Source organism: Kryptolebias marmoratus, linkage group LG1 (assembly GCF_001649575.2).
Source record: "Kryptolebias marmoratus isolate JLee-2015 linkage group LG1, ASM164957v2, whole genome shotgun sequence".
In the NCBI taxonomy this organism is placed as follows: Eukaryota; Metazoa; Chordata; class Actinopteri; order Cyprinodontiformes; family Rivulidae; genus Kryptolebias; species Kryptolebias marmoratus.
Window position 1 is genome coordinate 157498 of NC_051430.1, and position 15117 is coordinate 172614.

General features: G+C 40.2%; 1 protein-coding gene across 5 annotated transcripts in view; it reads right to left on the minus strand.

The window, feature by feature from the left end:
• pias2 (protein inhibitor of activated STAT, 2) overlaps positions 1–15117 on the minus strand; it is an 84009-nt gene that overhangs the window by 54695 nt on the left and 14197 nt on the right. For 3 of the 5 annotated variants that reach the window (XM_037978492.1, XM_017437067.3, XM_017437065.3), the window contains exon 2: positions 12205–12389. In XM_037978492.1, coding sequence (XP_037834420.1) covers positions 12205–12389 — 185 coding nt within the window. Of the gene's footprint in view, positions 1–12204; positions 12419–15117 lie in introns of those variants that run through there. The other 2 variants (XM_017437066.3, XM_017437068.3) reach the window with 2 other exon arrangements.

Here is a 15117-nt window from a genome sequence, read left to right on the forward strand (position 1 = left end):
ATTGAGATTTTCCACTTTGGAAATACAATCATGTAACAATCTGAACAAGTTTTCTTTGTAGTTATTACATGACAGTAATTATTCTTTCTCATATCTGAAGTTTGTGACTTTTAATTTTTTTCTTTAACGAAAATTTTTATTATTTTTTTTGATCATTAATTTATTTTTTCTTCTAGTGTATAGTCTGTAAGACAAATTATACATTTATCCCATTTGTTCTGTATTGCTTATGCCATTGCTGATTTGACTACCGTTGTGATTGTAAATAAATAGCTCTGGATTTGCGTTTCTGTTAAATTCATGGTTGCTATTATTTAAATTACAATAACCGAGTATTTGTGACATTGTATGATAAAGTACATGCACTATTGGGCTCATCTTACCCACTAAAAAATTTATTTCGTTAATCCTCAGCATTGTTTATATAGCCCGGCGCCTTAAAGAGTACTGTAGCAAGATGGCGCCGCTTTCGCCACACCTCGGCTAAAGCGGCGTGTCATGTCTATCCATATAAGTCATTGGGGCCAGCGTTGTCCATAGCGCTTCCGTTGTTTACAAAACTTGCGCCAAGTTTCGGTAGCGCAGCCCCACCCCCCGCAACACGAGGAGGCGTTCTTCTGCTACCGACCACACTGCCGGTGTGAACGCGATGCATTCTTTATCGAGCCGAGCCGAGTAGAGCGGAGTAGAGTGGAGTAGAGCGGGACTTCTGATTTAGGGTCCGTGTAAAAGAGGCATATATTAAAACAAAAAATATATTTCTCTCCCCCATCTTTTTCCATTTTCAAACATTTTTGAAAAAGCTCCAGGGAGCCGCTAGGGCAGCGCCAAAGAGCTGCATGAGGCTCTAGAGCCGCGGGTTGCCGACCCCCGACCTGGACTAGATTATTCTCAACTAACTGCAGGGGGATAATGAGTGGTTGACCTCAGTATTTTTTTTAAGTCTGGCTATGGCCTTGCTTGCACACATAATATACCTACCTTCCTTCTCTTCATTATGTATGCCAGTGTCTACCTTTGCCTGTCATTGTCCTTACATTAAGAGTTGCTACTAGTGGCGGCTGGCCAATGGAGGGCACAAGGGCGCGCCCCACCACTCGCGTTACCTTGAATAAGATGTACAAAAATTAAATAAAAATTAAATAGTAAAATAAAAATATTTCGAAATATATGTATATATATTTTTAGCTGTGTAACATAAATATTTTATAGTTAATGATAAGTAACGTTGTTTCATTCTTCGACGTTGTCCGATTGGTGACGTATTTCCGCCCCTGGGCGCAAAAATCTTTGCCCATAGACTCTCATTAAAAGTTGTACATGCGCAGTAGCTCCTCTTCAGTACAAGAGATAGGACTGTTCTGGGCGCACCTCTCCTGCGCCCAGAGCTGAATGCAGCTCGGTTTGCATTTCACCGCCTCACGCCACCAGAGCGTGGAACTCCCGCCACAGGCTGACGTCACATCGAACATTGAACATTGAAAGGTCGAGTGTGCTGCCTTTTATTCAAAGACAGCAATAAGTTCATTATGTGACTAAGTTACATAAACAAGGCAATAAGTAAGTTCATAGTTAATAATTAGTTTAAGAAAATTTATGCTAAGAAACTGTTAAAAGGTTTGGTTTTGAATTCTAATCAGAGTGAGACATCTGATCTTCGTTATATTGTACGTGCAGAATATGTGACGTAGTGAGTGCTCGTACCATAAAACAAGCTTTGACGTATTTTCTCCGGTAAAGTTTTGAAAAAAAGGGAGAAAACAGGTCTTATTTATGCTAAATGTGTCCTAGAGGATTGTCCCTTGGGAGACCTCCGTCTTTGTAAATTTTGGTGTGTTCAGAAAGCAATTGTGTATATGTGCATTTATATGTACATTATAATGTTGCTTTTGTTTTAATTCATGTAAATACACTGGTGTGATACCTTTAGTATATGTTTTGGAATATGTCTATTTTGGACTTATAGCCCCCCCCCCCTGGAGAAAACTCCACCAGCCGCCACTGGTTGCTACCCTCAATCATACACTCTTCCCTATCCTTTTCTCCCTCTGTCCCTGGCACATTTCTCTTATTGTGGTCTTCGACTAACAGCAACACAATTTCAACCAACACCTTGTTTGTCAACAACATCGGTGGCAGTTGTTGTTAACCAGGGCCTCGACCGATCCAGTATGGTGTCGGTTGGATGACTTGCATGTTTGGTTGGCCAAAGTGTTTTACACCAGATGCCCTTCCTGACACAACATTTACCATTTACTCAGGCTTGCAACCAACACGAGAAATACACTGGCTTGTGGCTGGTCTTTCCTTCCTATCTCCTCATTTACATTAATCCCAAATTGACTGGAGGATATTCACTTCACTCCCCGGACTATTACTTATTGTCTATACCTAAAGTCTGAAACAGGGACTTTAGGTATAGACAACAGGGAACAGGGAAAAAAAGTCATTTCACTTTACAGTTGACCTGTAATCAACTTCAATCTATTCTAAAATTGAAGGAGTTAATTTCACTAAACATATTTATGGATATTTTAAAATATGTTGAGAAATGGTTATCTGGTTGTAAGTTTATTTGATATGAATAGATATTTTTTTATTATGTATAGGTGCACCCTATTTTGACCTTTTTATTACGAGTGTCACCGGCAACACATTTTTACAAACACACTTTGCAATACCATAATTATATGACAGTTTGCGCTACCTGAAAAATTCCAATGGTTTCTGGAAGCTGAGAAGTTGCACTTTTACAGCCATTATATGGTTATTACGGTAAATTCACTCCCGCTATTGCAGGAAGCGCACAAAACAGCATCTTTTTAACCCTCCTCTCTCACAGCCCAGTGTAGAGTGTTTTTACAGAGCGGAGAATTACAAACCATGTCTAGAAGATCGTCCTCAAGGGTAATGAGACCACCACAGAGATTCAGGGATGATTTTGAGACAGAAGATAAAGTTGAAGAAGCAATTTCTTGTAAAGAAAGGTAAGGTCAAATTGTTTGAATTTCCGAGTTGAATTTACAATGAGATAAGAGCTTCATTCACGAGAACGAAGATCGATAGGAAAGACAGTATCTAGTTTTCACTTTTCACTGCTACTGCATGTGTAACTCCATGGTTATTTTGTATGGTAATTATTTTAGAACCGCTTACCAAGTTAATACGTTTGTACAATATACGTGTATGTGGACTTTGTAAACATAAATGCATAAATCATGTGCGCTTGCGCACTACAGATCATAACATGTTTTTTTTAAAACAGTGCACGACTTTGCACAGTAAACCATGCCTCTGCTACTTTCATTTTGTCTTGTAGTGAGGATCAGCTATCCTCAAGAGGGAAAGATGGGAAAGACAGAGGCCACACACAGCCTGAGAGAGGGGTCGTGGGGATGCTGGAAGTGATGCTGTGAGAGACAGAAGCCTATCATCCAAGATGAAGGACTGAAGTAGAGGCTAATGATGGAGTCTCTCAACCACCATGATTTACTCTAAGTGCAGCCCTGGAGTCCAACTTCCTCTACATATGGGAAACCCACCACAAAGTGAAATATTTTTTACATTTTTTTGAAGTTGCAGCTTAGAAGCTTCTTTGTAGAAATACAAATAAGACTGCAGCTAAAAACCTTGAAAAAGGAAAACAATTCAACTGGACAGACATTACTCCAGAAGACGTGAAAAAAATTTATGGACACGCTGCTGTATGTGGAAGTCTTGCAACTGCCAAAAATTAGTGACTTTTGGTGTAGGGGAATCATTTCCAGGTAGGATTCCCTTTCCACCATCATGCCCAGAGACCGGTTCCTGGCTAATTTATCAAATCTCCACATAAGTGACCCAGAGGAAGATGGAAAAAAATGACAAGAAAAAGGGCACAGAGGAATATGATCACCTTCACTGAGTCAGACCTCTTATGGAGATGATCCGCATGAAGTGCAAAGCCATCTACCACCCAAGGCAGCACCTTGCAGTGGATGAAAGCAACCAAGGCCAGGATCAGCATCAAGCAGTACACAAAGGCCAAGTCAACAAAGGGGGGACTTAAGTTTTTTGAGCTGTCTGACATAAATGGCTACAGTCACTGACAGAAGTTCTGTCGCTATGTTGTGGAAACAAAAGTGTTAGGGTTTTTCAATATTACCAGCCTTTGTGCTTATGTGCAAAACATGCCTACGTGTCACACTGAATGTCAGAGATATTAAGTTCATTTGTATTATGTTTACATTTTATCGTGCCTACAGGCGCCAGCCAATCACCCAAGTAGCGTCACTGAACCTCTGATAATCTTTGTATCACTATTGATAGACAGAGTGTTTTCACAACATGCTGTACATTTTATCTGTGTGATTAATCTGTGTGGCGTAATCGGTCCTGACCGATTCAACCCCCATCCATTTCTTGTTTCTAATAAAAAGGTGCTGCTGCTACAGGGCTGGAGAACTCGCTTGGGTTTGACCCGAAAGGTCATGCTCGAGTGACTTCTCCTTTTGGAAAAGGATCCTGAAAGACAATTTACCTTCGTTCTGTGTGGTTCTTTATTTAGGTTGGGTAACTTAGAAAACTTCAAACAAAAACTTATAACCTGACTTTAAATTCATCCATTGGTTTTAGAAATGACTCATATGAAAGCTGAAACCCTCCCAAATGAGGTTTAATTTACAGAAATAAATTTGCTTCACTGCAGAAATAATGATCCTTTCATGAACACAGAAAGGTCAGATTTTGGCAAGACAAAAGTTTTGTCGCCCACAAAAAGCAATGTAAAAATCAAACAAATAATTTACTTCAAATACAAAGATATATTTCATAACATTGGTGAATGAAGTTGTGGTGCTATTAGAGCCATATTTAATATTTTCTGTGACTTCCATGAGCTTGAAGGACTGCATCCATGTGGTTCGACAATGATTCATACAATTTATTGATGAAGTCATCAGGAATAGCAAAGAATGCAGTCTTACACGCCTCCTAGAGTTCATCAAGATTCTTTGGTTTTGTCTTCCAAGCTTCGTCTTTCATCCTACCCCAAACATGCTCAATGATGTTCATGTCTGGTGACTGGGCTGGCCAGTCCTGGATCACCTTGATCTTCTTCGCCTTGAGAAACGTTGATGTAGAGATGGATGTATGAGATAGAGCACCATCCTGCTGCAAATTTTGACACCTTTATGATTGGGAAAGTAAGAGGTAGCTAATACTTCTTGATATTTTAGGCTATTGATATTGCCTTCCACCTTGCAAATGCTTTGCACACCCCCATACTTAATGTAACCCCAGACCATGGCTGTGGGCCTTGGCAAATGCCACACGGTCTTTTAATTGCCTTTTGTTTAGTGCTAGCTTCTGGGCACTGATTCGACCATGGAGGCCATTTCAAGACAGAATCCTACAAACTGTTGTAGTTGACACAGGGACTTGAGGTGACCAGGCCTGGTGGAGCTCTGCTGCAGTGGAAAAGGGGCTGGCTTTGGATTTTCTAACCAACAAAGGGTTCCTCCTGAGTAGTTGTCTTGCAGGGTCTGCCAGACCTGGGCTTGTCAGAAACATCTCCAGTCTCTTCAAATCATTTTTTTAATTCTTTGTACTTGACGCTGAGACACATTAAAGGTGCCAGCCACCACTGCAGTGGATCTGGTCTTCAGCCTATTGATAATCAAGGCTTTGGTCGCAGGGTGGATTTTTGGCAGAAGTCAAGTTGCAGTTCAAGTGAAGGTCTGGGGTGCTAGGGTTCTTTTTATACACACCCACTAATTAATCGATCAATTAGTGAGCACAGGTGAGGCTGTAAACTAGGATTGGGTGCATTATATGACAAGGCTACAAAACTTTTGTCTTGCCAAAATCTGACCTTTCTGTGTTCATTAAAGGATCATTATTTCTGCAGTGAAGCAAATTTATTTCTACAAATTAAACCTCATTTGGGAGGGTTTCAACTTTCATATATGTCATTTCTAAAACCAATGAATGAATTTAAAGGCAGGTTATAAGCTTTTGTTTCCACAACATGAATAAGCAACGGAACTTCTGTCAGGGACTGTACACCATCGACTTCCAGCTGAACACAGGCAAGTCTACACTAACAATTTTTACACCAGTCCTCTCCTTTTCCGACACCCGAGACAGCAGGGATTCGGAGCTTGTGGGACATACAGGAAGGGAAGAGTTGATGTCTACACCACACAAGAAAACAGGCTCACCAAAAGATCCCCTCGAGGCAGTATTAGGTGGATCAGGGATGAGGAGCTACTGTTTGTGAAGTGGATGGATACCAGTGGTGTCCATGTCAGACACAGTGAAGAGCTGGTAGAAGACAGGTTATGGAGCAAAATAAAAGGTCTTCGTCCCCAGGCCCACCACGGAGTACAACAAATACATGGGAGGTGTAGACACATCAGACCAGATGATTGGCACAAACACAGTCCATCATACAACAAAAAGATGGCTCACCACTGATTTTTCAGCATCTGGTTGATATTGTTGTGACAAACTCCTTTGTCCTCCACAAGGATCGATGTGCCAGCATGCAACAGAAGTCAATGACCCTTCAGCTGTTTCAGGAGGAGCTTGCTGCACACCTCCTTGGTGTTTCACTGCAAAGTGAACCTACAAAGACCCCAGGTGGTAAACACCTATGCCCCTTTCACACGTACCCTAGCGGTCCCAGCTCCACTCTACTCAGCTCGCTTTGCGAGCGTTTACATCTGCATTTTTTCGCACTCGGTCCCTGCTTTTTCAGTACCTGCTTCGGAGTCGGGCCAGCCGGGCTGGCCCTGCTTTGTGGGCGGCGCAAGCTTAGCTCCCGTTCACTAATTGGTCGTGGGTGTGACCAGATGCAAGCATAAAAAGCGAACAGTAGGAATATAAACAACAGCGTTAGCTTACCCTGCAATGTTTATGCCGTCTGTCCCCCAGCTGAAGGTGCTGTAAAGCCTGAAATCTCCGGCGGATAACAGCTGTCCTACTCCACGCAACAATCACGGCATCCAGAGCAGTTCTTCCACTGCGCCTCTCTTCCTGAAGTCTCAGGAGAATCCCCATAAGTTTATAAAACAGCAACAACACATGGCCAACGTTGTCCATAGCGCTTTTGTTGTTTACACAACTTGCGCTAAGTTTCGGTAGCTCACCCCCCCTGCGCCGCGGCCCGGCCACCCACAACACAAGGAGGCGTTCTTCTGCTACCGACCAAACTGGCCGGTGTGAACGCGATGCATTGTTTATCGAGCCAAGCCGAGTAGAGCGGAGTAGAGCTGGACTTCTGAATAAGGGGCCGTGTGAAAGAGGCACTACTTGTCCCCACCAGCAGTGTACAAACCACAAGCCAGAGAGTCAGCATGGAACGACAGCACTGCAAACTCTGCAAGAAGAGCACTGCTTGGAAATGTGAGGAGTGTGATGTGGGCCTGTGCCTTCAGCCAGAGAGGAACTGCTACTGGCAGTACCACCAAAACAGAGTTTGGTGGGGGAAGACAAAAAACCCCTGTAAATAGTTCTTTTTTTTTGACACTTTTTTTCCCCAATTCAATCCCTCCAGGATTTTGCGAGCATTTTTTGTGATTGTTGCGGGCTAAAATGCCTGATTTCGCGGGGCATTTTCCTAAAAGTTGCGATGAAAAGGTGTGATTTTTTTTTTATTAAAATCAATACAAAACTATAACTTTTAATATATAAACCAAAAATACTTACTAGTTTTGTAAGATAATTACCAACAAACATTGACATTCTCAAGAGGTGCTGTATTTGAGAACTTTTATAGCTTATAAACTGACTTTCATGACCATTTCTGGATAGTCCATCATCTGCAGCTCTCCTCACATGTTTTGCAGACACAAAGTGTTTGTCGATGGATGACTTGCGTTTATGTTCGATGATTACATTGCAGGTCGTGCAAAACAGCTTCCCCCACTATCGTGCAGCTGGCGAGGAAACTGTTTTGCAGTCCTTTGCTGAAATCTTTGTGGGCAAATGTGAAGCATTAGCGTACATTTTCGCTTCGGTTGCTCCTCCTGCATGCTCCCGGCGTTCTGATGTTAACAGGATGTGACGTCATATGTCTTCTTCGTGAGTTATTTGGGGTTGTTTTGTATTCCACACTACACAAACCCACAAAGAAGACACTAGACCGCAGAAATGGTGGCGAATGACTTTAGAAACAATAAACATTGGGTTAAGTTGCGGGAAAGTTGCAGTGTTTTGGGCAAAGTTGCAAAAAGTTGCGATTTCGCGGGGTTTGCTTGATTTTGCGTTAATAGTTGCAATCGCAACATCGCAAAATCCTGGATGGTCTGCCAATTGTAAGACAAAGACTCTAAACGTTGTATTATAAATATTTTTTATTCAGTCTAAACGTCAATTTTATTATACAAAATCTTTTTGTTGTGTACATCTGTTGTGTTTTTTGCTCAATAAACCTCTAAAAGCAAATTTCATTTTTTGTTTTTTTTTTTCATTTTAAACTATTAATACACTTTAACAGATTTTGAGGCTTAGGTGGTAAAGGGTTAAAGAAGGAATTTCATAGTTAATTTATTTAAATGCTAGCTGTTTCTGTTGTTAAAGTTTGTTTTATGAAACTTTGTGTTTAGTTGCCAGACACTCTTGTAAATGAGATTTTTAATCTCAAAGGGTTTTTTCTAAGAAAATAAATGAAAACTTTGTGTTTAGTTGCCAGACACTCTTGTAAATGAGATTTTTAATCTCAAAGGGTTTTTTCTAAGAAAATAAATGAACTAAAAACTATGTTCTCCAGTTTTAAATAAATAAAGCTAAATGCCTTCAACTACAGAATAGAAGCCTAGCTGTTATGTTGTTTTTTTTTCTTTGAATTCTGACATGTCCTTGATGACAGAGAACCTACACCAGCATATTGCCATGCACTTTGTGAAGAACACCCTAAGAGTAGCCGGGGAGAATGAGAAGATTTCAATAAAACTTGCAGACTACAGGAATCATCTTCGCTTCACCTTGATTTGTAGACGACAAAGACACATCCCCAACAGAATAAGACTATATTCTACCATCAAAGAACATAAAGAAGAAGAGATTATTCTGAAAGCTCAGAACCTGATGCTTACTGAGAGAATAAAACAGATCCACTTCACCATCAAAGTTCTCTCACACAGAATTCAGCTAACACAGTTCCATAGGATTCCTCCTTTAACTTGACAGCCATCCTGACTCACCTAGGGTGTCCACAACTGAGTCCATAGAGGGCCGCCACTAGAAGCACCAAACAACGTTGTGGCCACATCTATGGACAGCTTCTTCAACAATGGAGGCAAGGAACATGGCCCACTTGGACTTAAAGTCCCCCATCATGGATGGGATGCAGTTAAAGCTCTGCCAGAGGTGGGTGTTGAAGATCTTTCTTATGGATTCTTCTGCCAGGTGTTCCCAGCAAACCCTCACTACACGCTTTGGTCCACTGGGTCTGTCTGGCATCTTACCCTGTCAATTTATCCAACTCACCACCAGGTGGTGATCAGTTGACAGCTCTGCTCCTCTGTTCACTTGAGTTCTAAAAACATATGGCTGCAGATCTGATGGTAAGTCTATAATTTATTTGTGGCCTAGGGTGTCCCGGTGCCATGTGCACTTATGAACACCCCTATGTTCAAACATGGTGTTTGTTATGGACAAACCATGACTAGCACAGAAGTTCAACAAAGAGAACACCACTCTGATTCAGGTCAGAGAGGCAGTTCTTCCCAATCACGCACCTCCAGGTTAAGCTGTCACTACCCACATAAGAATTAAATTCATACAGTGTTGTTTTGGCTTTGAAATCCCAGGGCCGGGTGGTCGTAGAAAGTGTACGTTATCACAATTTTTAAACTAAATATAAATTCAGTGTGTGTCACTGTCAAGCTTCCCATGGTAATAAACTTGTTTGTTGTTTAATCCTCCGACCAACCCACATTACTGAGCCGCAAAGACAACTTGCATTGACACATGTTGACCATTTCACAGTCATGACTATGATCAAAACATCTCTCTTGTGAGACAAGCAAAGACCCTAATAACCATGGTGGGGGGTAGGGGAATGAGAATAATTTGCATATGAAATCAGCTTGCATAAATGTCTTCAACTACAGAAGTCCAGTTACTTTTATTTATTTATTTTTAGATGTCCTGGATGACTGAGAATTTACACCTGCACTACCTATTGAGGCATTCATTGCAGTAAAGTGATTTCTGTAAGTCACTCTGAGACTTCTGCGCCTTTTAACAGGTATTTTGACCTACTCCTTGTGAGAAAACTGCTCCAGCTGTCAGGTTTGAAGAGTGCCTTCTCTAGGCTACATGTTTCAGCTCTTTTCACAGATGGTCATTTCAGAATAGTCCAATGTTTTGTTTTTAGCCATTCTTGAATGATTTCAGCTGTGTATTTTGGGTCATTATCCTCCTGCACTACCCATGACCTGTGGCTGACCAAGCTTTCTGACACTGGGCAGCACATTTCACTTCAGAATGCCCTATTAGTTTTTAGATTTTATTGTATCCTGCACAGCTTCAAGCCACTCTGAGCCAGAACCAGCAAAGCAGCCCTAGAACATAACCAAGCCTTCTCCAAGTTTCACTGCAAGTACAGTGATCTTTTCTTTGTATGTTTCATTTTTGGTTCTGTGAACGTAGAGCTTAGGTGACTTGCCAAAAGCTCCAGTTGTGTCCCATCAGTGAAAAGACATTTTCCAAAAAGCTTTGTGACTTTTCAATGTACATTTTGGTAAACTCCATTTGCGTTTTTATGATTTGGTGTCCTCTTCGGCCATCTTCCATTAAATTTACTTTGGCTCAAAAAGCAATGGATGGTGCAATCTGACACTGATGAACCTTGACATTGAGGTTCACCTCTAATCTGCTGGTGTAGATTCTCAGTCATCCAAGACATGGTCAATCCAAAAAAAGGTTAAAAACAAAAACAACTGGACTTCTATTCTGTAGCTGAAGACTACAGCATAGAAGTCCAGTTGTTTTTTTAACCCTTTTATGGATTCACCTCTAATCTCTGGAAGTTGTTCTGGGCTCTTTGGGTATGATTCGTGTTATCCGTCTCTTCAATTTTCTCTTGCAGAAGGTTGGCTACGGTTCAGTGGACCTTTAACTTCTGACTAATATGTGCAACTGTAGTTACAGAAATATCAAACTGGTTGGAGACGGTCTTATAGCCTTTACCTTTACCTTTAACATGCTTGTTAATAATATTCTTTGTAAGATCCTGAGACAACTCTCTCCTTAGTTTACTGTGGTCCATGTTCAGTGTGGTACACGCTATGATACCAAACAGCACAGTGTCTACTTTTCATCCTTTAAATAGGCAGACTGACTGATTACAAGATTGAAGACACCTGTGATATTAATTACAAGATGCACCTTAGTTTTACATGTCTATATGGTCGAATTACTGTATTTTCAATCTTTTCGAGAGTACCATCCATTTTGTCAAGGCCAAATTCATAAGTTTGTCGTTTTAAATAATTATGTTAAAACAAAATTCAAAAGCAGTGTTTTATTTTTTTTAGATAATTTTGTTGTTTTTTTTCTTTTTATTACTTTTGTAAGTTTCAAGTTATTTCAGTGACCTTTGTGGGTTTTTCTTTCTTTAACAAAGGGGTACCAATAAATTTGTCAGCATCAGTTTCTTGTTAATAGACAGACAGTGCTGACACCAAATAGTTAAACCAAAACTTTAAGCAAAAGTTTGACACAATTTGTTAGTGCTCACAATATGTGTTGGGGGCTACTAACACCAAGTTTTAGCTTGATATCTGTAAAACAAAGGGGTACAGACATTTTTGTGTTTTATAATGTTAGTTGGTTATGGCAATAGTCTTGAACTGAGTTGACATTCAAAGTTAATCAGTTGTAGATGAACATTTAATGATTGTTTCTTGAATGTTTCACTAAAATTTGGCCAATGGTTCATGAGATATTTTGGTTACAGACAGATACATGAACACATAGACAGACGCACACACAGAAGATTATTGCTTTTTGGCAGCGGGCGATAACCACCATAGGGTAAACCCATAAAACATATTATAGTGACCATAAACCTGGAACTACTGTCGATTAAAATTCTAAGAGTTTACTTTTAAATCCAGTTAGTTACAAGTTACAAACAGAAAATAAAGTCATGACTATTTAATTTATCAATACTGATCTCATGTAACTTGAAGACAAAAATGTAAAACCTCAGACCTAGACTTGAAGGCTTAATGAGAACATCCAGCACATCGTAGAAGGGCAGGGGCTTCATCTGTACATCAGGATGGACAGGAGGCAGCAGGGGGACAGGCTGCTGGAGGTTCATGCTTGGTTCAGTCTGGTACCACACGGCTGGTTCACGGCTCAGGAGGCTGTGGTCAGTGCTACAGGGCTGACTGCTGTTAACAGACATAACACTGTGTTCATCAGACTTAAAATACAGCACTATGAACTGTAGTTACATACAGTGACCTGCATGTCACTGTGAAGAAAAAAACTTGAGTGTGATAAGAAAAACCTTTAGTACCTGTAAATTTCATTAATATCTGTCCAGTGGTTCATGAGTAATTTTGCTATCAGACAAACAGGATTAACTCCACCAGCAAATGCCAAAGTTTTAAGCAAAGATGTTCCTCAGTGAGTAATGTTTGGAATATGTGTTTAGGATGACAACCAGCTGCTACCACACTAAATGTTAGTTAAATATTTGTAAAACAGATTGAGTTATAACCATTTTTGTGTTTTCTGATGTCAGTTGAACGTAGTAGCTTTTTTGAATTGGGTTGAGCCCAAACACTAAGCAGCTGTAGATGTAGGTCAAATAGCCTCTTAGGCAATCACCCATTTAACTGTTTTGCAACACCAATCTACGGTGGCCCTGAAGTGCGAACCATAACGACATTAACGAAGCACAAAAACAAAATACAAAAACGCAACAATATTACCGAAGCACAAAATACAAAAATGCAACAACATTAACAAAGCACAAAAACAAAATAAAAAAACGCAATTACATTAACAAAACGGAAGAGGTAGGTCCCAGTGGGAGACCTGAGAAATCGCTGATTGGTGGCTTTTGAACTGGAAGTTTTTCTGGGTTTAGCGCATTTGTTGTGCACTTTTATTTTGAAAGGTGCTTGTAAAGGAGGGCACCATAATCGAGTCAAAAATCGAGTGAGGGCTGGCTTGACCTCAGTGTTCAAATTGGGCTTACTTACCGATTTGGCAAACTACCGTCTCTGACTTTTCTGTGTTCTTGTGTGTTTTTAATCAACATACAAAAAAAGTCGGGAGATAAGGTTTCTGTGGGTAAAAATCTAATTAATTCATTGCTGTTTTGAACGTGTGTACACAAGCGACAAGCTACGCGGCGGGGCAGAGGGTACTTTCGGGGTCAGACCACTTGGCAAAAATGAAATCTTGATAATCCAAAGTGAGCGTTAGTTGTCCGTTTTTTCCAATTTTGTTTTGTGCACAAAATCGGAATCAGGATGACGGTTCGTTGTCCGATTTTTTATTTTGGTTTAATAAACGAAGAACAAAAAACCAGTGTGGTTTTTTATTGTTTTTTGTTTACATTTGTTAATAAAGAATTAATAAAAACTTCCTGTTAAAAGTCAAAAGTGGTGTGGTCCAATCAGCGATTTCTCAGGTCTTCCACAGGGACCTACATCTTCCGTTTTGTTCATGTAATTGCATTTTTGTAGTCAATTTTGCATTCTGTATGCCTCGCAAAAACACTAAAAAAAAATTACAACTTAAATCAGTGACATGGACGGAGGTTATTTTTCTTTTAAGCTGTGTAAAATAAAGACAAACAGGTACACAGCTTTCTATATTGTATTTCTAAATTGATTATAGTGATTTTTTTTGTATTATTTATTAACCTTTATTTAACCATGCAAGTCCCACTGAGATCACAAATCTCTTTTTCAAGGCAGCTTGAAGGCAGCCTAACATGCATGTTTTTAGTCTGTGAGAGGAAACCGGAGCACCCAAAGTAAATGCATGCAAACTCCACACAGAACAGGCAACAGTGCTAACCACTAATCTGTCGTGCTGCCCAAACTTCAGTTAAACAATTATGGAGAAAAAAAAAGAGAAATGACGCAAATTTATTTTTACCCCTTTTGCTTTAAAACCCAAACCTCTACTTCCAAAAGCCACATATTCATTAAATTAGATCTACCTGTAGGATATCTAAAGGCCTTTCTAAACTCCATGAGAAGTCACAAAGTCAGCTCTCATTCAAGTGTTTCCGTGCCGAAAAACGTGTCATTTTTTGTTCGCATAACAGCTTCGTCCACCCCTTCATGACATAAAGCCTAGGCCGGACTTTTTCGCACAGGGGTTTGATCCAAGTACTGGTCATAAGTTGTTGTGGGCATGTTTATACAGAAAAGCCGGTGAGCTTTAATGGAGTCATTTTGTTTCTACTGCTCCTCTGAGAATCAGCTTGCCAATACTATTAGAAAACACAGCCATCTTTACAACTATTCCAGTAAAAATTATAAACCTATGAACTTAAAAAGACTGTACAGAGACACAGGCGGCTCTTAGTGGCTGTGACTGTCTCAGGTGTTTTAATAAACACATCTAGTAACGGTAAGGGAAGCAAAATTCTGTCCAAGGACAGGAAAGTTGAGAAACTGGCGAGAAGAAACACATCTTAACGCTGCAAAAGGAGGGAGGGGCTTCCTGGTCTGTGAACAGACTTCTTGACTTTTCATAGAGTATGTCAGAACCCTTAACATTTATGCTGTTTTTAGGCAGCCAGTACATCAATGGATAGACAGCCTTTATTATAAAGATGTAAGATAAAAAAAAACTGTAGTTAATCTCAAAATGGTCCAGTAATTGTAGACTTTAAATTCAATCAGAAAGTCTGTTCATTGTAAAAAGCTCTTTTCCAATAGCCAGGGTTTCCGCCAGCATATTATAAGCCTGGCGGGGCGCCAGGCTTTGGTGACCCTGCCACCAGGCTCAGCTTCGCTTGTTGTGTGAATGCTTTTAAGCATTCACACCATTGTTTTCCTGTTTCTCTTTATTGTGTGAATGCTTTTAAGCATTCACACCATTGTTTTCCTGTTTCTCTTTATTATCTATTATTATCTATTATTATCTATT